At 41.2% G+C, this 20,611-nt stretch overlaps 1 protein-coding gene across 5 annotated transcripts in view; it reads left to right on the top strand.

Moving 5' to 3' along the window:
• The window catches only part of UBE3A (ubiquitin protein ligase E3A), a 36,163-nt gene extending 16,561 nt beyond the window's left edge, over positions 1 to 19,602 (top strand). For 4 of the 5 annotated variants that reach the window (XM_081907550.1, XM_081907548.1, XM_081907551.1 and 1 more), the window contains 9 exons: positions 2,137 to 2,447; positions 3,278 to 4,530; positions 11,843 to 11,987; positions 13,096 to 13,301; positions 14,584 to 14,748; positions 15,732 to 15,887; positions 15,979 to 16,052; positions 17,242 to 17,385; positions 17,848 to 19,602. In XM_081907550.1, the coding sequence (XP_081763676.1) occupies positions 2,137 to 2,447; positions 3,278 to 4,530; positions 11,843 to 11,987; positions 13,096 to 13,301; positions 14,584 to 14,748; positions 15,732 to 15,887; positions 15,979 to 16,052; positions 17,242 to 17,385; positions 17,848 to 17,968 (2,575 nt within the window). In that variant the 3' untranslated portion in view covers positions 17,969 to 19,602. The remainder of the gene's footprint in view (positions 1 to 2,136; positions 2,448 to 3,277; positions 4,531 to 11,842; positions 11,988 to 13,095; positions 13,302 to 14,583; positions 14,749 to 15,731; positions 15,888 to 15,978; positions 16,053 to 17,241; positions 17,386 to 17,847) is intronic. The other variant, XM_081907552.1, reaches the window with a different exon arrangement.
• The last annotated feature ends 1,009 nt before the right edge of the window (positions 19,603 to 20,611 follow it).

Raw genomic sequence — 20,611 nt, 5'->3', positions numbered from 1 at the left:
ACTCAGCACCTCATTGGTATACCATGGAGTGATATTCCAAAAGTTGTGGGCCCTGTTCTCATGATGGGAACACTCAGTAGAATAGCTCGATATATAGGTAAATTCAAACAAGGCTGGGCAGTCTTTCAGATAATTAGTCCCAGGCCCTTGAGGGTTTTCAAGATCATAACTGTCCCAGTGAAAACTACTCAGAAGCAAACAGCCATAATGTAATTGTGCAGTAATGATAGCTGTGCTGAGTATTCCAGTTGCAGTAGATGTGTGGGATATAAATCATCTCAATAATATCTATACGTAATTACACATTCTATTTCACTTAGTTTATTTCCTTGTTTGTATGAAATTGTTAAAATAAATCTGTATAGCAGCCATCATTTGAAACAGAGGGCTTAGGCTAGTATTTCTTAGAACACAAACCCCCAATTCCTCTAGAAAAAAATTACTTCATGAATTTTGTGAGGATTCATACACTTAAAGGTTGTTTTTTATTTGTTTTAAACTGCAAATACTTACAGCATGGCTAATATCGAATAATATTCTCTCCTTGGAATGTCCTTTGCATGCAAAGTCTTGTTATTAGGTCCATATCATAAAGATCTGCATGGAGTAGTTTTGGAAGGTTTTATTTGGAATTAAAATAATTCTAAATAAAATGGAGAGTTTGTGTTTTGGAGGTCACTTATATATTCTCAGCCTAGTGAGCACTATATTTTGAGACATTAGTTTTCATTAAATAATTTATCCAGATGTGTTCTATGTAAGAGATTTACAACTCCTGTAGTCTTGACTGATGGTGAATTGGAATGATCCCAATAATATTTTAACAATTTTATTTGAGACATAACTTCAAGATTTTGCTCAGACTAGCAGAAATATCGAGCATTTCTGCACTGTGTAAAGGTAAAGGTACCCCTGCCAGTATGGGCCAGTCGTGTCCGACTCTAGGGTTGCACGCTCATCTCGCTCAAGAGGCCGGGAGCCAGTGCTGTCCGGAGACACTTCCGGGTCACGTGGTCTGCGCCGTGTACTACCCAGCAAAACTGAAGCATTAAGAGATCAGCTATAGGAAACTCATCATTGAGTTCTTTAATCATCAGTTCTCATCATTGAGTCTCTAATTAACCATTGTTCCCTGTTTCATCCAAAGCAGGAAACTATGGTCACCAGCTTACAAGCAAGGCAGGATCTTAAACCTTGATTTGAACTTGGCTTGACAATTAAATATCCCTGTTAAAAACTGACAACGGGGGGGGGGGGGATGTTTTAGTATAGTATGGCAGCATGGAATTACAATGCAGACAGATGAGGCATGGAAGCCCCAGCAGCATCGCCAATAATGAGAGATGATGAGACTCATAGTCCATATCATTTGGAGAAGCCAGGTTCTAGTCATACACTTACTGTACTAAATTTCTACATTATTGTGGAATTCAATATACAGTCATACCTCGGGTTACAGACGCTTTGGGTTGCATGATTTCGGGTTGCACACCGTGCCGAACCCAGAAGTACTAGAACTGGTTACTTCCAGGTTTCGGCACATGCACAGAAGTGCCGAATCGCAACCCGCACAGACACAGCGCTGCAGGTTGCGGACGCTGCGGGTTGCAGGCGAGCTTCCCACACGAATCACATTCACAACCCAAGCGTCCACTGTAATGAGAAGGAGTGCATATATATACGAGGAGCTTAGTAATTCTTGTAACTGAGTGATTTGTTGGAACCAAACTATGACCAGTATTGACCATAGCCCTGTCCTAATTAAGTACTTTTGAAAGTTCTGTTACTTAAATCTTTCCAGTTGAAAGTAAACACATTGAAATGCTGAGCTTGGGGAGGGTCTTTGCCCCAGACTTCCATAATCTACATTTTTAAAAGAAACAGCAGACTAGTTTACACATTCACAAACTATACTGTGCATCAGACCTATTATTATTATTATTATTATTATTATTATTATTATTATTATTTAGCAGGTGCATCTTGCCTTTCAGGATCTCTTGATGTGCAATATCTCTTAAATTGAGAGAGATTACTTCAGAGCCTCACTAATCTGTGCTTTGCCGACCATTTGAATGAGCTTGTATATGAAAGCCATACTAATCCTTGTGCTTACTGTTTGGATGTTTGGTACAGGAAGCGAGCAGCTGCAAAGCATCTAATAGAACGCTACTACCATCAGTTAACTGAGGGCTGTGGAAATGAAGCCTGCACGAATGAATTTTGTGCTTCCTGTCCAACTTTCCTCCGTATGGATAACAATGCAGCAGCCATTAAAGCCCTCGAGCTTTATAAGATTAATGCAAAACTCTGTGATCCTCATCCCTCCAAGAAAGGAACAAGCTCAGCTTACCTAGAAAACAATTCCAAAGGTGCCCACAACAACTCCTGCACTGACAGAAAAATGAACAAAAAGGAAATGCAAGGCCCAAGAGATGACTTTAAAGGTAAGGCATTACCTTTAACACTGGCTGCCAGTATGCTTCAGGTCCAGTTTCAAGGTGTTAGCGGTAAGTCTTAAACAAGTGGAGACCTAGGCACTTGAAGGAGCATCTCTCTATACTAACCTGTCCGTGCATTAAGAGTAGCCAGTGAGGCTTTCCTTTGCCTCCCAGTTTTAGAGGCTGTACATTATGTGGAGATGGGGGAAAGGGTCATTTCTTTGCTGGTGCCCAGTGATGGAAAACTCTCCCTTCAGAAACAGGCACCTTGCTTTATTGTCTGATAAAGAACTGATTATTCAGTCGGGCATGTCTGTTGCTTTATACTGTGTTCCATTTTGTGTTTTAAGATTAGTGCTGTTGGTTTATTTTATGTACCTTATTTTTATTTGATGAATCCTTGTTTTAAATTAATTACTTACACCGCCTTGAGATCAAGCAGTATAGGGCAGGCTATAAATATTTGAATAAATAAAATACAATAAGGTGGCTTGTTTCAACAAACCATGGTTCAGATTAACCACCATTTTGAATTCTGACATGGTGTTAACCTGGTTAATTGAAATCAAAAGTGAAAACTTTGCAGCACCCCCTTTACAGCTGTACCAGAGCAGAGTGGGGAGCTGTGAGACCAGGGGGATGGTTTATCGTGACACAGCCCTAGTTTCTAATTCAATCTTTTGTCATAATAAAGTGCCAAAGTTGTTGTATGCCTGCTGAAGTTGGTAAATAGTGGGTCTCTGCTTAATACATAGATTTTAACATAAGCTCAACAGTTTAACCTAAGTTTAACCTAAGTTCAACAGAGGTTTTCTGCTTTGTGTTTAACATTGCAGATGTGACATTCTTAACAGAAGACAAAGTCTATGAAATCCTTGAGCTATGTAGAGAAAAAGAGGACTATTCACCTTTAATCCGTGTCATCGGGAGAGTATTTTCTAGCGCTGAAGCTTTGGTACAGAGCTTTCGAAAAGCCAAGCAGCATACTAAGGAAGAACTGAAATCTCTTCAAGGAAAGGATGAAGATAAGGATGAAGATGAAAAGGAAAAAGCTGCCTGTTCTTCTGCCATGGAAGAAGATTCGGTTGCACCATCATCATCATCATCCAGAACAGGCGATGCCGCGCAGGGGGATAACAACCTACAAAAATTAGGCCCAGAAGAAGTGTCTGTAGACATTGATGCAGTCAGACGGGTCTACAATAGATTGCTTTCTAACGAAAAAATAGAATCTGCCTTTTTAAATGCACTTGTGTACTTGTCGCCCAATGTGGAATGTGACTTGACTTACCATAATGTGTACTCTCGAGATCCTAACTATCTCAACTTGTTTATTATCGTTATGGAAAATGGTAATCTACACAGTCCTGAGTACCTGGAAATGGCACTGCCATTGTTTTGCAAAGCAATGAGCAAGCTACCCCTGGCAGCTCAAGCGAAGCTGGTCAGATTGTGGTCAAAGTATAGCGCAGACCAGATCCGACGGATGATGGAAACGTTTCAACAACTTATAACCTACAAGGTCATAAGCAACGAGTTCAACAGCCGCAACTTAGTGAATGACGACGATGCCATTGTCGCTGCTTCAAAGTGCTTAAAAATGGTTTACTATGCAAATGTAGTGGGAGGAGATGTGGACACGGATCACAACGAGGAGGAAGACGAAGAGCCAATCCCAGAATCCAGCGAGCTAACGCTTCAGGAACTGCTGGGCGAGGAGAGAAGAAATAAAAAAGGACCCCGAGTAGACCCACTGGAAACAGAACTTGGTGTAAAAACTATAGATTGCCGAAAACCACTTATCCCCTTTGAAGAGTTTATCAATGAGCCACTGAATGACGTTCTAGAAATGGACAAAGATTACACCTTCTTCAAGGTAGAAACGGAAAACAAATTCTCCTTTATGACGTGCCCCTTTATATTGAATGCTGTTACGAAAAACCTGGGATTGTATTATGACAACAGAATCCGTATGTACAGTGAACGGCGCATCACCGTACTCTACAGTTTAGTTCAAGGACAGCAGTTAAATCCGTATTTGCGACTCAAAGTGAGACGGGATCACATCATAGATGATGCTCTTGTCCGGGTAAGTGGCGTATTGGTGTAAGAAGGTGTTTGACTGTCTATGTTGGAAAATAAAATAGCTAGAAGCCAGATTGTTACTACGCTATCGACTCAGGTTTCCTGGTGTCTGAAGTATTATAAGCACTAGTTGAGGTTACTGCTGCTTTGGGGGACTGATGTGTGTAGGAGCGGCCTGCCATGTACACAGGTTTGTTTCTTATCGTTCCCAGAATTACTCCTGGAAAAACATTTGAACCTATGTAAAACGTGTATGGCTTTTCTTTTGCTAAAACCGAAAAGCCATCACGTTAGAATTTTAATCTCTGCACAAATGTTCCTGGAATATTTTGATTTGGCACACTATGGCTTTTATCCACAGATGACCATTCAGAAAGAGGCTTGAGGTTCTTGGAAGTTCATTGATGGATAATGGTACATTCCATGTTGTGACAGTGGTGGGGGGAAATTACACTGCTTTATTTCAGGTGTGCATTTGATGGGGTGTATCGGTTGGCAATACCCGTTTAACTATCCATCTCAGAGTGTCCCCATAATCTGGCCACATTCCTGGGCAATCGTCACATGAAACAGTTTGTGGTATAAAGCAGCGGTCAGGTACTCCAGCGTGTGAGCCTAATAAGCCCTGTAGGCCTCCCTCTTTGTCCTGTGAAGCCATTTTGACCAAGCCACACCTACCTTCTACACCCCTGTTGCAGGTAAAAAGATTCAGCTCCCTGCCAAAAGTGGAATCAATTCAGCTACCTGGTGCTGCTTGCAAAACTATGTTCCCATACAAGCACCGATGATAATCACATTTGCCCCTGTAAAGGCACAGGGCTTCACAAGCACTGGCAATCAGTGGAGGCATCCACACCTACAAAGCACTGTGCCTTGACCTGTGCAGTTTGATTTCAAACAACACAAGCAAAATAAAGCGCTGCACCCATCCTGCCTTTCAGAATGGCACACAGATCTATGGGGACCTAGGCATCCAGCCTGCCAGCTGGAAACTGTCCCCCGTCCTTGTCCCCCACAATTTAAAAAGAAAGAAGATAAAAATGAAAACACCACCTTCTGTAAAACTGATTAAAGCCTTTCCCTCCCTGTGTGTGAACTGATTGTTGTTGTTCCTTCCCAATGACATCTCCCGCCTCCACGACATGCATACACATGTAGAATCATAGAATTGTAGAGTTGAAAGGCCCCCCAGTGGTTATCCAATCCAACCCCCTGTAATGCAGGAATCTCAGCTAAAGCATCCATGATAGATGGGCATCCAATCTCTGCTTAAAAACCACCAGTGAAGAAGAGTCCACAACCGAGGGAGACGGTTCCACTGTCGAAGAGCTCTTAACTGTCAGAAAGTTCTTCCTGGTGTTCAGTCAGAATTCCCTTTCTTGTAGAGAAGAGACAATTTGCCCCACGGAACTGGTGGTAATTTGCCCCACGGAACAAACCCCTAGCCCCTTCATCGCAAGCTTTTCTGTGGTTCATCTTAACTGTTTGAAGCTCAACCTGCCCCTCACAAAGCCGTAGCTGGAACCATTAAAAAATCTCCCATTCAGTCTTAATAAAGCTAGTCTTCAAACCAGTGGTCTACATAGCACCAAGAAGTGTTAGTAAGCAAATTTGTCATTGTCTGAACACATGTCTTGGGTTAACAGCCTGACATCTGGGGAACAAAAGCTTCATGGAGTACTGTACTGAACTTTGCATCTCTGTTGTGTAGGTTACTAAAGTTTCACAGTAGCTTTCCAGCAGTGACCTCTTGAGTTTGGTTAGAGGAATAGAAAATATGGTTCGTGCTTTTTTTCTAGAATGCAGGTTCTTCAGTTTGTGATAGGAAAGATGAGCAGTCCCTGATAGGGGAAGGAGCCGTGAATCAAGTCTCCCGAGACCTGTGTCACTTAGGTTAAAGAGTTTAACTGCAATGCTGGTGCTGGTGCTAGCATCTAGCGTGTAAGAATAATGTGCAGTTGCATTAACATTTAGTGGTATCAAGTCCTGTTCCACTGGTGAAACAGAGCTTTCCCCTTCTCTCTTCTCTCCTGCAGCCCCCCATTGGTAGACCCTATAGGGAAGATTTTGAAGGGTATACAGGGGAGATGCCACCCACTGCCTTCTAATTACTGTACATTCATTTGACTTGACTTTATTTAAACTAGGTTATATTTATTTTGCTGCATAGAAATAGAATATAAAACATAATACAGATAATAAAACAGTATTAAATCATAAAAGCATCACAAATCAAAACTGCAGAAATAGACTAATTTGAAAAGGCTTGGGAGAAAACATTTTCAGCCAACATCAAAAAGTCAACATTTTATGCAGCGGTGATAAGAGTCTCCTTATTTAGACCTGCTAACTTGATCAAGTCATAAATAGTGCAAAGCTCTGGGTTGGTCTGAAGACTTTGGTGTTGTCAGGAGAATCCTGAGTGAAGCTGAGAAAGCCAGCTGCTGTTTACCTCAGATAATTTTTCATGCATGGGAGGGGAAAACATGAATCTGCAGCTTTGCACTAGTCTGAAAGTTTGAGATTTTAAATTTGTTGCATGTGCTATTTCATTAAGAGTGAAAAGGCGCCTTCATATGCCCCTGTGAGTGGGATAATTTGATCCCTCTTTGGTGGTTGAATTCCAGAAGTATTGGTAGGAAGTGCTGCATCAGGAATGGCAAGCCTTTTTCTGTCCAAGGGATGTGTTGATCCTTGGCCAATCCTCCATGCCTTCCATTGTTGTGGCCACTCCAGACACATGCACACTGTATCTGTACACACATCCCAGAACTAAGTTTCTTTACTGGCAGTCACAGAATTTGGAATTGCAGTAAAACTTGTATTTGCCATGGCAACAATCCTGCAATTGCGCTTTGAGTATCTAAATGATTGCAAGTAGCAGAAGGGATAACCTTGGTCACAACTTGTTTTGATTCTGGCATTCTGTTCCACAATGGTGGGGGTGCACTGATCCAGTGTAGCTGCAGGAGAAAGCTGCATTACAGCTCACATTCAGTTCTTGCAAATCTATAATTCACTTAGTAAGCATCCAAACTCTTAGGACAGAATTCTCGCCAGAACCTGTTTACATTGATCCTGCAAATAAAATGGAACATTGTGTTCTATAAAACCTAGTTTAAGGCTGCAGTATTTAATGTGTGTGTTTATCTAGTTTGACTCAGCTCTATTCTAAGCTGGATGTCTTTCTGTTTTTCATTTGCTCAGCAGTGCAGTTGGATTTATAGTATCAGAAATCCTATTTCTGTTCTGCAAGTAAATTTTTCCTCGGCCTTGGATATTGGCTGCCTTTTGTTAGCCTTTCCATTTTATGTACAACACATTTACATTGTGACTTGAGTACCACTGTTAAATTGTCAAGTATGTATCGTGTACCTTACTACACCCAAGATGCATCCTGAAACAGTAAACTTTCCTAATTACCGGGCAACTACCTTCCTACTCTGAACGCTGACAAAGTGCCCTTATAAACTTTTAATTCTTGTGCATTCATGGTCAGACTTGGTCTAATATCTATTTGAAAATTTGGTTTCACATATATTTAAGAAATAACTGATTTGCTTCTGTTCTGCAAGGCCTTGTAACCATCACAGAGTAACCTTTCTCTAAACTATAGATTCAAAACAGATGTTCAATTAAAGCAGCCTTTGGCAACCTGGTGCCTTTCATGTGGATGGCACCAGGTTAGTGAAGATTGACTTAAAACTTGTAGCTCAACGGAGTGGGAACTGCCAGGTTCTCCACTAAACACCTGATATCAAGTAATTTGACACTTCTAAGTGCTCGCCCAGTTGTTTCTTTGCAGTTGTGGCTTAAATTCAAGCCAAGGCTGCAACGACTCCTGCTGGAAGTGTGGCTTGCATTCAACAGGGATTGGCTCCATTCAGGAGCTCTGATCGGGAGCTTGCAAGTGCTTGCATTTGGTACCAAATTTAAAAGCCTCTGGATGCAAGCCCCATTTGCAGAAGGAGAATTGGGGGTGCATCCTAAGATTCCCGGTTGCTTTTGTGTAGCTGTGACTTTACCTGCACTTCACCTGATGTCATATGATGTAAGGTGGGGAAATTGCCCTGTGGGCCTTGTTTTGCCCATGATCTGAAGGTTCCTCCTCCATGACATAGAATATATTAGCCCGATTCACATGTCTTTGGAAACTGTAGGTAATAGTTTGGTATGAATGTGCCTATCTGGACAATATGACTCTCACCTGCTGGCGCACAGGGGATATAAACCAGGATTCGTGACTTCGCATTATGTCAAAACCAGGAGACACGGACTGTTTTGCTCCCAACAAGCAAACAAAAACAAACCTTGGCTACGCATCCTGGTTAGGGAGTGAAACAAACTACAATCCCTGCTTTAAATGTAACACTAAGGTAGTTCGGTTTTGTTTCCTCCCAGCATAAGCTGCAGAGAAGCAAGATCAGTGTGGTCACAATAAACCAGTGTTTTTCTACCACTGTGCAGTGGCACCCTGGGGTGCCTTAAATGATGGTCAGGGGTGCCACGGGCAACACTGGCCTCTGTTCCTCTTTCCTTCCCTCCCTCCCTCCCTCCCTCCCTCCCTCTGATGCCTTCTCAAGTCCCTGCCTCCCAAAGACGTGCACAGCTGTTTGTTGCAGCTCCTCAGGCGAATGGTGTCTCTGGGAGGCACCTCTCTTTGGGGCGGGGAGGGGGCAGCTCAGAGACCAGGGACGGCTGCAGCAACTGCCCGGAGGACTCCAGAGGAGAGAAGAGGAGGCTGAAGGAACACTCCACATGGGAGGGTGTTCGAAAAATGGTGAGAGGCTGCCAGCTCTGCAGACAATAACTGGGCTCCTGAGCCCCGCAGGGGTGCTGCAAAAAAAAAGTGGTTGGTCAAGGGAGCCGAAGACAGTTGAAAACCGCTACCATAAACCATTAACTATGGTTTGCTGGGATGTGAGAACAAGGCCATTGTCGGTTGAAACATTTTGCCTAACTGATTGATTTGCATACAGCTTCACTTCATAAAACTCTTCTTGCATATCTCGTGTCAGTAAAAATGTCTACTCGTAAAGCAAAGTTCTTTATCGCCTTTTTATATTTAATTGCTCCAATCATATTCTAATGACCTTGTTCCAAGTGGCAGGATTAAATGAGATACCTTTCCGTAGTACAAAAGTAAAACATTGCCCCAATTTCAATGATGGTACACATTTTATGTGTTACATTTCCTTCTTAGAGGAATCAAGAAAGTTTGTGTTAACCCAGTAAATAGCATTAATTGCGCCCCGTGAGGGTCAGAAGATCGTTCTCTACAGTTCTTTCCCCTGTGAGGCTTCAGAAAACTTAGCAGTGAGAAACTGGGCAGTACAAAGTGTTGTGCAATACAGAGAGAACTTTCCCTTGATGGAAAGTTTTGGAATCAAACTTGCTCCTGGCTAGATTAGCTGGTGACTTTTTCCCATCATCTGTAGCAAGGAGCAGCATGGTTCACTTGGGTTTGAACCAGTTGTCAGTTTTCTTAATAATATTGAGTGTTAACGGTGTCAGTTTGGATTCAGTATCTATTGTATAAATAGATATTTTAAGCCTTCTACTTTGAAGGCTACATATAGATATCCAATCTAGTGGTGCAGAAGAAAAATTTCAAGAAACTGGGATAAATGCAAAAATATGGGCATGAGTTGTATTAAATGTGCCCCAACTCTACAGAATTTTGCTCACACATGCTAAACCATAGTTTAGTGCCACATGAAGAAGCCACCTTGAGCCTTCTGTGTTGCCTTCCTGTGCTCAACAGAGAGATGCCAATTCAGACCCGAAGCAGTTAGTGTTTGTTCACTCTCACCTGCACACAAGGCTCAGCTAAATAAATAACACATGGAGCACCAGCTGTCTAACAAACCAGCAAACTCCCTGGTCTACTCCTCCCTTTTACAGCTGGATTGGATTTTAAATATTTACCATATTTTTCCGTCTGTAAGAGGCCCCCATGTATAAGTCTCAGATTTAAGAAAATGGGGGAAGATGGCCCAGAGTATTAAGACACCTCCCAATATTTGACATTTTAAGGGGGGGGGGACCTAGTCTTATACACGGAAAAATATGGTACTGGTTAACTTACCATTGGTAGCGCACGAAACTATTAATCTCCAGGTTGTGGGTTTGAGTCCCACATTGCCAAAAGATTCCTGCATTGCAGGGGGTTGGACAAGATGACCCTCATGGTCCCTTCCAACTCTACAATTCTAGGATAGAAATCAAGGAATCTTAAGGAATCTTGCAGAAGAAACATTTTTCTTCCCCTATGGACACTTATGCAACCTAAAAGGATGGGAAGGCTCCAGAAGATTTTGCGATAAGCAGCTGGGGTGGAGGGAAGGAGAAGTATCTATTCTGTGAAGTTCTTTGTCTAAGGATTCAAGCCACTGTGTAGATCGTGGCTTCTGATTCTTCGCGGATACTCTCATATCTATCTTCAAGGCTCCTTTTAAGGCTTATGCAGAATATGAACTTGTACTCTAAGATCCTGTGGGCTATTTTTAAATTTGAATCTAAAAGTTAAAACTGTTGTGTGTCCTAAAGGAGAGATATCTGTAGGATTTGTGCAAGGCTTTGAGACAATAGGAGTCATCCTCAGCTATTGCTACGGGAATGGTACTAGTCGCTGGAGATGACAGTAATCCCCTCAAACTCTGAGCCTAAAGGTCTAATTCAGAGGCAGCAACTAGAGGGAGAACGGTATGGTTCCTACCCTTGGGGATAGTTCCAAGAGCACTTTGGGAACCCTGTTTCCTCTTTTTCTTACCTTTCCCTGTTTAGGGAAGTATTTAATGACTGATGTTTAAATGTATTTTTAATCTTTTGTTGTAAGTCACCCAGAGTGGTGGTGGTGGTGGTGTTATATTCCTCCATCCCGGTCTAGCAGATCCATCCAAAACATTCTCCAGGCATGTGCATAGTGCTTGCAGGCCTTCCCAGTTAACTTCATCCCCTCCTTTTTTTTTCTTAGACACCACAATGGGATGAGCCCAAAGTGGGTCACATTGTCCACCTCCCTCACTGTGAACCTCATTATGTCCCCTGCTGTTCTGTATAACAGACTATAAATATTTTCTATGGCAAGTATTTATTGTGACCGTTACCCTGGATCACTTGCAACAAACTGCTTCGTTTTCTGAGTCTCGCTATTCCTTACGTCCGTTAAAATATATTTCTAAGATAAAACAACAGCTTTCATTTTTGTTTGTGCATGTTGTAGTAGAGGGAGGTGGGGCTGTTTAGTATATCCACAGCATGGTGACCTATAAAATAGGATGTACTAAAGGAACGTTTTGTTTCTTATTCAATAGTTAGAAATGATTGCCATGGAAAATCCAGCAGATTTGAAAAAGCAATTGTATGTGGAATTTGAAGGAGAACAAGGAGTTGATGAAGGAGGAGTTTCCAAAGAGTTTTTCCAGCTAGTTGTAGAGGAAATCTTCAACCCAGATATTGGTACGTAATTAACTTCGTATTTATTTAATATGCAAGATGGCTTGTGTCTCGTCTTCTTAACAGTTATCTACTCTTTCCTGAGCCATATGAAAACCCGTCTTTCTAGGTTTTTTTGTTTTTACTTGTAGCTTGTGTACCCTTCCTTAGACACCATCTTGTGACAAGTCAGCAAAATCACATGACAGCCCTTCTAGGGGATGGTACACCATTTTCACATGCAAGTGTGCCTTGGTTTTGAGTGCTCACCTGCCCACCGGAAGCCTGCTGTAGCTAGCTGCCTTCTCCCTAAAATGTTAGCTCTTCTTGTGCAGATAGTGTGTATGTCATGGAATGTTCAAGCATCCATTTACAACACACACACGCACACACGCGCACACAAACACACACACGCACACAGTTTCAGTGGATTTTGGAATATTATGGTAGCTTTATTATACATGGGAACTTTTGAATGAAGTCCGGATGATGCTGTGAACTACGCTGTGACTAAATAACAGGTGGATTTCTTCATGTGTCTCCTCCACAAGAGGCCCAGAAGGTGACAACATTTATACAGGCCTTTTCTACAATGGCTCCCCATTTGTGGAATGCTCTCCCTCCGGGTTTATACCATATATTTTTTTCTATAAGACGCACCAGACCATAAGACACACCTAGTTTTTGGAGGAGGAAAACAAAAAAAATATTCTGAATCCCAGAAGCCAGAACAGCAAGAGGGATCGTTGCGCAGCGAAAGCAGGGATCCCTCTTGTTGTTCTGGCTTCTGGGATAGCTGTGCAGCCTGTATTCGCTCCATAAGATGCACACACATTTCCCCTTACTTTTTAGGGGAAGTGGAAGGCCTGGTGGAAGAAGAAGATTTTCACCTGGCGCCTAAAGATGTACCATATTTTTTGCTCTATAAGGGGAAATTATTGACTGGTGTGCTCTTATTTTTATTATGCATTTTTTGTGTTTTTTATATTGTTATGTTGTGAACCACCCTGCAATCTTCAGATACAAATTTATTAAGTAACAATAATAATAAAAATTAAGCTTTCATGTTTTTTTCTTTTTAAAAAAAGTCTTGCTATTTCATCAGTATTAATTTTGACATGCTTTTTTATAGGAATGTTCACTTACGATGAGTCTACAAAATTGTTTTGGTTTAACCCATCGTCTTTTGAAACTGAGGGACAGTTTACACTGATTGGAATCGTGCTGGGTCTGGCCATTTACAATAACTGCATTCTGGACGTCCATTTCCCAATGGTTGTCTACAGGAAACTAATGGGCAAAAAAGGAACTTTCCGTGACCTGGCAGACTCTCACCCTGTAAGTGGATAATTACGTTTGGAAATCTGTACTTACTTTCTGAGTTGTTGTTGTTGTTGTTGGCAGTGTGACACACTCTTGAGTGTTCTCTTGCATGAAACATCAGTGACCATTGTCTCAAAATTGCATAATAGAGGCCAAAGTTGAGAGTGTTGCTTGCTTAGTAGTTCATGACAGAGACAGTGTTTAAACTGGTGACTTCACAGCTCCCACTGTTTGCTGCTTCACTACACATATCCACACCAGCTCTTAGTCCTGCGACAGTTTGCTTAATGGGCATTTTAGAAAAGTCAGCATTTAGCAACACTTCTAGTCACCTGTTATTACAGTACATGATGTCAGGTGCGCAAGGAAAAGGCTGCATAATGTGCAGTGTCAAGAGACCTGTACTGTCAACACAAATGTGCTTTGCCAGTACTGGAGAAGAGGGGAGCGTTTGTGTGGAAGGGAGGGTGACTGGGTCACTTAACCTGTTTGTCTTACCTAAGCAGCTGAGATCTTAAATGTATAGGGTGGCGGCAAGCCATATTGGCAGCTGAGTTATAAGGACGATCACAACAGTTTCAAAACTAGCTTTCTGAAACTTCACAATGTAGTTGTGAAAGCAAACGGTGCCAGGTGATGTTCTCAGTGTTCTTTCATTCCAAAACAGAAACTTGCATCTGTTCCAAAGTTTCCTTTAGTTGAAAATCTATTGGAAATTATGGATAGTAAAAATAGGACAACTTCTTCTCCAAATGCAAAAGGACGTGTGTCCGTCCTTCCATCCCTGCTCTTTATCAGACTCCACTTATAGCCATTGTTACGCTTTGGTTACCACAAAAAAAAAAAATGACACACACTTGCCTGAAACAGTATCTTATTGTGTGCATTTTTTTTTCAAATGAAAGGCAGCTCTGGGAGGCCACAACCTTGATCAGAACAGTAGGCAAGGGGTTGTAAAGATCTTTTTCCATTCAAAATTGTCCTCCCCTTGCTGCTTTTCCACCTACCGGGATGTGGGGATCTTTTCCTTGCCTACGGAAAAGCAGCACATGAAGGTGATTTGGATAGGAAAAACAGCCTTTGAATAAAGGATTAAAGGGCTCTCTCCTCTCAACAGTTGCTGTGATCTGATTCACAGTATCCTATAGCTGCTTTTCATTTAAATCTGGAAACTGACATGGGATGGGTGTAAGTAAAAACATACAGTTTGACCCATAACGTTCATGCACATTGCATAATTACCAGGTCTGTTGCTGGGGCTTTAAAGCCTTATGAAATATGTCTTATTTCATTTTAGGTTCTCTATCAAAGCTTAAGAGACTTGTTGCAGTATGAGGGAAGCGTGGAAGATGATATGATGATAACCTTCCAGATATCTCATACGGATCTCTTTGGTAATCCGATGATGCACGATTTAAAGGAAAATGGAGATAAAATCCCTATTACAAATGAAAACAGAAAGGTAATTTGAATGGGCAGTGCCACCAGTTGCTGAGTGATTACTTGATCAATATTCCAGGAGAACAGATAGAGACACACCTTGTGTGTGTTTATAAAAATTAAGCTCATTTGCATGATCTCTGCTGAGGCTGTCAGAAAGTTGTATTTTCTCATTTGCTAAATTTGTATGACAACAAATAGTGCTCAAGGTGACTAACAGCAATAAAATACAAAGCAAAATAAATCAAAAGCGTGAAAATAAATTGAGTGAAACATATCAACAAAACTGAAAGAAATGCCACCAGTTCAACTAATTTCAGCAGACTTACAATTGCTATAACAAGTCAACTTGTAAGGCCAAAAGGCCATATGAATGAAAGCATCTCTGCCTGCTAGTAAAAGATAATGAGAGAGGGAGTATAGGATGAACCACAGAGAAGGGGATTCTGATAAAATGTGATTCTGAGAAGTGCTTTGGGGGGAAATTCTTACGGTACTGCCCTCCCTGTGGAATACCCTACCATCAGATCTCAAGGAGATAAAGAACTACGCAGTTTTTAGAAGACATCTGAAGGCAGCCCTGTATTGAGAAGTTTTTAACATTTGATGTTTTATTATGTTTTTATATTCTGCTCGAAGCCGCCCAGAGTGGCTGGGAAAATGCAGCAAGATAGACGGGATATAAATTGTTGTTGTTGTTATTTATTAGATTTTTAAATACCTTTATTAAAAGTAGGTGATAATGTGAAACATTCTCTGTGGCTTGTTTTGTAAACCACTTGATTTCGTGGATGGAGTGAAAAGAAATAGGACTTATTTGGGGAAAGCTCAAAATTATTAGCAGCCCAAATGATTTAAATATAAGTTATTAAATAGGGGGAAGTCTGTTCTGATTTTCGGCAGCAGTTCTTCCTATTTCTCACCTGTAGCTACTTGTTAGTTGAAACAAAGATTTGCACTTGACCACTGAGGAAACCTTGCATTATTTGTCTTTTTATTAAACAGGAATTTGTGAATCTGTATTCTGACTACATTCTCAACAAATCAGTAGAGAAGCAGTTTAAGGCCTTTCGAAGAGGATTCCACATGGTAACCAACGAATCTCCCCTAAAATATTTATTTAGACCCGAAGAGATTGAATTGCTCATTTGCGGAAGTAGGGTAAGGCACTTGAAACGTGCAAAAGACAATAACTTGCTCTCTGCTGAATATCTAAAGTTTGAGGTGGTGATACGATGTCTTGTATTTATAGAATCTAGACTTTCAAGCTCTAGAAGAAACTACGGAGTATGATGGCGGCTATACCAGAGACTCTCTAATTATTAGGTAGGAGGTTTAAGTTTTTCTGTGGGTGAATGGAGAAGACTGCCTGTTAGCAAGTGGTGTGAATAGCTAAATTACGACACAAATGTACCAGATAATGCACAGTTTAAAAAACAAAAAAGAGGTGTGTTTAAGGCTTCCAGTTTTAAAATATGCTAGATCTTTTTTTTCTTGTCCATTCTGTGGTTAAACCAGAAGATCTCATGTCTTCGACATAGGTCAAAAAATTGCACGTAGAAGGATGACTTCAAGAGTAGCAAAGAGGAGGGGATGCTCCCTGCCCCAAATATTTATTGTCCTTTCCCAGCTTTCAGGCCCTATGTTGCATGGATTAGATCCTTGTTCGCCTAATAATGATCTTTGAACTTTATGGGCTCCCCCAAATAGCTTTTCCTAGAGCCTCGCCTGGTCATATAGTAGCAACTTCTGTTTTGTAAGCAACGTGGCTATTTGGAAAAGTTTTGTACTTGCCAAAAAGAGTGGAGGACCCACCAGTTTTCCCATTCTCAAATTTTGCGTCACGTGCCAGTATGTTCATGCTAGCGCTCTCCACAGCTAAGGATAGTAATGAGAAAGGGGGAGCGTTGGGTAACTTAGGCAGTGTGGGAAATGAGAAGGTAGACTGCCATCCACTGTCCTCGTCCCCATCCAAAGCCCTAAAACAGACCACTGCAGCTGAGTAGAAGTCTGTAGGTGTTTGAGTAAATGTGAATGCAGTTCTTCAGTCAGGTAGGAATATACATTCAGAAGCACCATATTCCCCTACCTGGATTGAGATATATGTGTGCCTCTTTATATAGTATTTTTGCATTTGAAAACACCCTTAACCAATACAGTGGTACCTTGGGTTACGTACGCATCAGGTTACATACACTTCAGGTTACAGACTCCGCTAATCCAGAAATAGTACCTTGGGTTAAGAACTTTGCTTTAGGATGAGAACAGAAATCGTGTGGCGGCGGTGCAGCAGTAGTGGGAGGGCCCATTAGCTAAAGTGGTGCTGCAGGTTAAGAACGGTTTCAGGTTAAGTACGGACCTCCGGAACGAATTAAGTACGTAACCAGAGGTACCACTGTATATTGATAGAGTACGCTTGCATTTGCTACTTCTAAGGTTAAGGGCAAGATATAAGCAGCACAAGACGTTTTGCTGTGCCCAGAATATTTATTTATTTTCATTTTTGCTTCAACAGAGAATTTTGGGAAATAGTCCATTCATTTACAGACGAGCAAAAAAGACTATTCCTCCAGTTTACAACAGGCACAGACAGAGCCCCAGTAGGAGGACTCGGAAAACTAAAGATGATTATAGCCAAAAATGGCCCCGACACAGAAAGGTAAACTCGTTTGACGTAAATCTTACTTTAAAATTCAGAAATTTAAGTGTATCATGCAGCAAGTGTAAAAAAAATACGTTTTAAGCCTCTTTCTGAGTTGAGTTCCCCCTCAGTCCCCACTATAGTTATACCTTGGAAGTCAAATGCCTTGGAGTCAAATGTTTTGGCTCCCAAATGCTGCAAACCGGAAGTGAGTGTTCTGATTTGCGAAGGTTCTTTGGAACCCAAATGTCCAATGCAGCTTCCGATTGGTTGCAGGAGCTTCCTGCAGCCAATCGGAATCCGCGCCTTGGTTTCCGAATGTTTTGGAAGTCGAACGGACTTCCGTCACGGATTCCGTTTGACTTCCGAGGTACGACTGTACTAGTTGTTGATTTGAGAAAAGCGACAGTAATAGCTTGTGCGTTTTGTGTTCCGCTCTCCCGTGACCTGATCGTTTTCTCCTCTTCCCTTTCTCCGTAGGTTACCGACGTCTCACACATGCTTTAATGTCCTTCTGCTTCCAGAGTACTCCAGCAAAGAAAAACTTAAAGAGAGATTGTTGAAGGCCATCACATATGCCAAAGGATTTGGCATGCTGTAACGAAAATAAATAAAATAACAAAAGGGATTAAAAAGATTTGGTGGTGATGGTGTCCCTGTCCAAAATAAATAAATAAAATAACCCCCACCCCACCCCACACCCACAAAAAGGCCATAAGATATAGAGAGCTACAGTAGTCACTCGTGTCTGTGCCCCCTTCTTCACTTGGGGACATTGGGCTGGAACAGCAGATTTCAGCTGCTTCTTTGAACAAATTATTTTTCTTTTAGCGTGAAAGTGTTACATATTCTTTCACTTGTATGTACAGAGAGGTTTTCCTGAATATTTATTTTAAAGGGTTAAATCACTTTTGCTTGTGTTTATTACTGCTTGAAGTTGAGCCTTTTTCTTTCTTTTTTTTTCTTTTTTGAGTATTTACAAGAAAACGAAACTGTACTCTCCCGAGGAAAAATATTGCCATCATTTGTAGATTGTGTAACCTTTTTAAGTATGTGCTACATTTTTCGTCCCAGTTTAATCAAATCAAAAATCAAGAACTGTACTTTTTTGGACAGTTTTGCTTTTGAAACTTGAAGTCTTGGAAAGCGAAATGGTGTGATGCAATGACTGCTGTTCTAGCCCCCAAAGAAATGTGTGGAAAAATCTTTAGACTCAATAAAAATGGAAGGGAGAACTTTGGAATGTTTAACTGCAGCCTTTGAGAACTTTTACTTTAGTCACAGCACAACGATTAAAAAAATAATAATCTCATTTCAATATATATGTTGTCTTTCACATGTCTTGTCTAGTAGCATACAGTGTTTTTAATTAGCAAGGTTTCTAGCTGTATGAAAGCGTAAACATAGTTAGGTTGGGTTTTGTCTTTTCTTTTTTTAAAAGAAAAAAAAAGTTGTTTACTGGGAAAAGTGCATTTTCAGCCAAACAGCATTAGAGTAGGATGAAATGTGTTGTTGGAGAAATCGGAACGTTGGGTCTATAATCAAAAGCATGTGAAGTGCACTTAAAACAAAATTTTAATTGCCTATTATGTTGACATTTTAAATAGACAATCCAGTCTTCCCTGCAAGTTATTTTAATGAATTGTTGTTCCTTTTTCAAGTCATATGATCAGTGGTGCAGCCAAGGGATTCTTCACCTCCCCACCCCCACCCCAGTTTAGCAATGGTGGGGGAATAATTAAACATCTTTAAGGGCAAGTTTCCATTGTAATACTCCCAATTATTCATTGTATGTCTCAGAAATAAACCCTAAGCTCACTTCCATCTCTTACATAACATGCCATAGGTTTGGAGTGTTTTAAGTCTGCATCCTACATCAGAGGGACGGAGCCCTTACCTTTCTACAGATTGTCCCTGCACGCTGGTGGTCGCCGCTGTACCAATATAAAATAAAGGGACTGTACATTTTTAACCAAGACAATGTAATTGGCATACCTCGTCTTAACTGCAAGTGACAACTGATGTGCAGATCTGAGCTTGTGCCTTGGTGATTGCTATGCCTGACTACTACACACAACAAATCAGCTTGATTTGTGCAGAATTGGTATTATTTCATTTGAGGGAGAGAGAGAAATGTGTCTTTCAGGATTATTTTATTAATTTTTTTTAGTAATAGATACAGGCAACTGTTATGTACCAATAATGCTAAATAAAACCGTGATGTTTTCCACCATGGTCCAGTGACAAAGAAGAAAAGTGATTTTCTTAGTTTCGTAAGTTAACCCTGGTATCGTTGGAGTGACTTTGATTTAAAATGCCATGTTTATTGACTCCCTTTGGTATAAAGCTGTCCTGACGGCCTTTACCACTCTCAAATGTGTCTTGACATTAGTGGGGCTTTTTACTCATCTTATAGGTGAGAGCAGGGGGTGGGAGGAGCTAAACATATACCGTAATTTCTGTGGTTATTTGTATATGCCTCAATTAACGGGCAGTTTTAAAATAGGCACCTGAAGGGATGAAATTCTGATGGCTGAAACAATTTCCTATGTTAATAGATAAATGATGAACTTTTCCGGGGGCTCCTAAGAAGGCACTAGATGTTGTATTGATCTATTTCCTCTTAACAGTGCTGTTATGCAGGCCAACTCAGAAGCGCGTCCCATTTGTTCAGCATGACTAACGCTTTGTTGTAATTATGCGTGTTGAGGGTTGTAGCTGAAGTCACCTCCTACATTTAATTGGTTTTTAAGTTCTTACACTAGGCCGCCTTCCAATACCAGAAAGCTCTGGAGAGCAGCACTCCTGTTAGGAGGGAGGATACACTGCAACATTTTGTTGTGGGTCTCTTTTGTATAGTAATAGTTTCTGTAACATGAGCACCTAGCCTGTTTACCTGTACAGTGGTACCTTGGTTCTCAGACTTAATCCGTTCCAGGAGTCTGTTCGACTCTCAAAATCGTTCGAAAACCAAGGCGCAGCTTCCAGTTGGCTGCAGAAGCTTCCTGAACACAATTGGAAGCCACATCGGACGTTCAGCTTCCGAAAAACGTTCGCAAACCGGAACACTCACTTCTGGTTTTGCGGCGTTCGGAAGCCGATTTTTTTCGGGAGCCAAGCCGTTCAACTACCAAGGTACCACTGTACTTCTGTGTCTCCTTTTTAAATAATACAATACTGTGTATTAGTAGCACATTGAGGAGAGATAACAGACTGTGCTTTTTCTAGGACTGTGTACAGTAAA

This window comes from Podarcis melisellensis, assembly GCF_964234715.1.
Source record: "Podarcis melisellensis genome assembly, chromosome: 4".
In the NCBI taxonomy this organism is placed as follows: domain Eukaryota; kingdom Metazoa; phylum Chordata; class Lepidosauria; order Squamata; family Lacertidae; genus Podarcis; species Podarcis melisellensis.
This window is presented reverse-complemented; position numbering and strand designations above follow the sequence as displayed.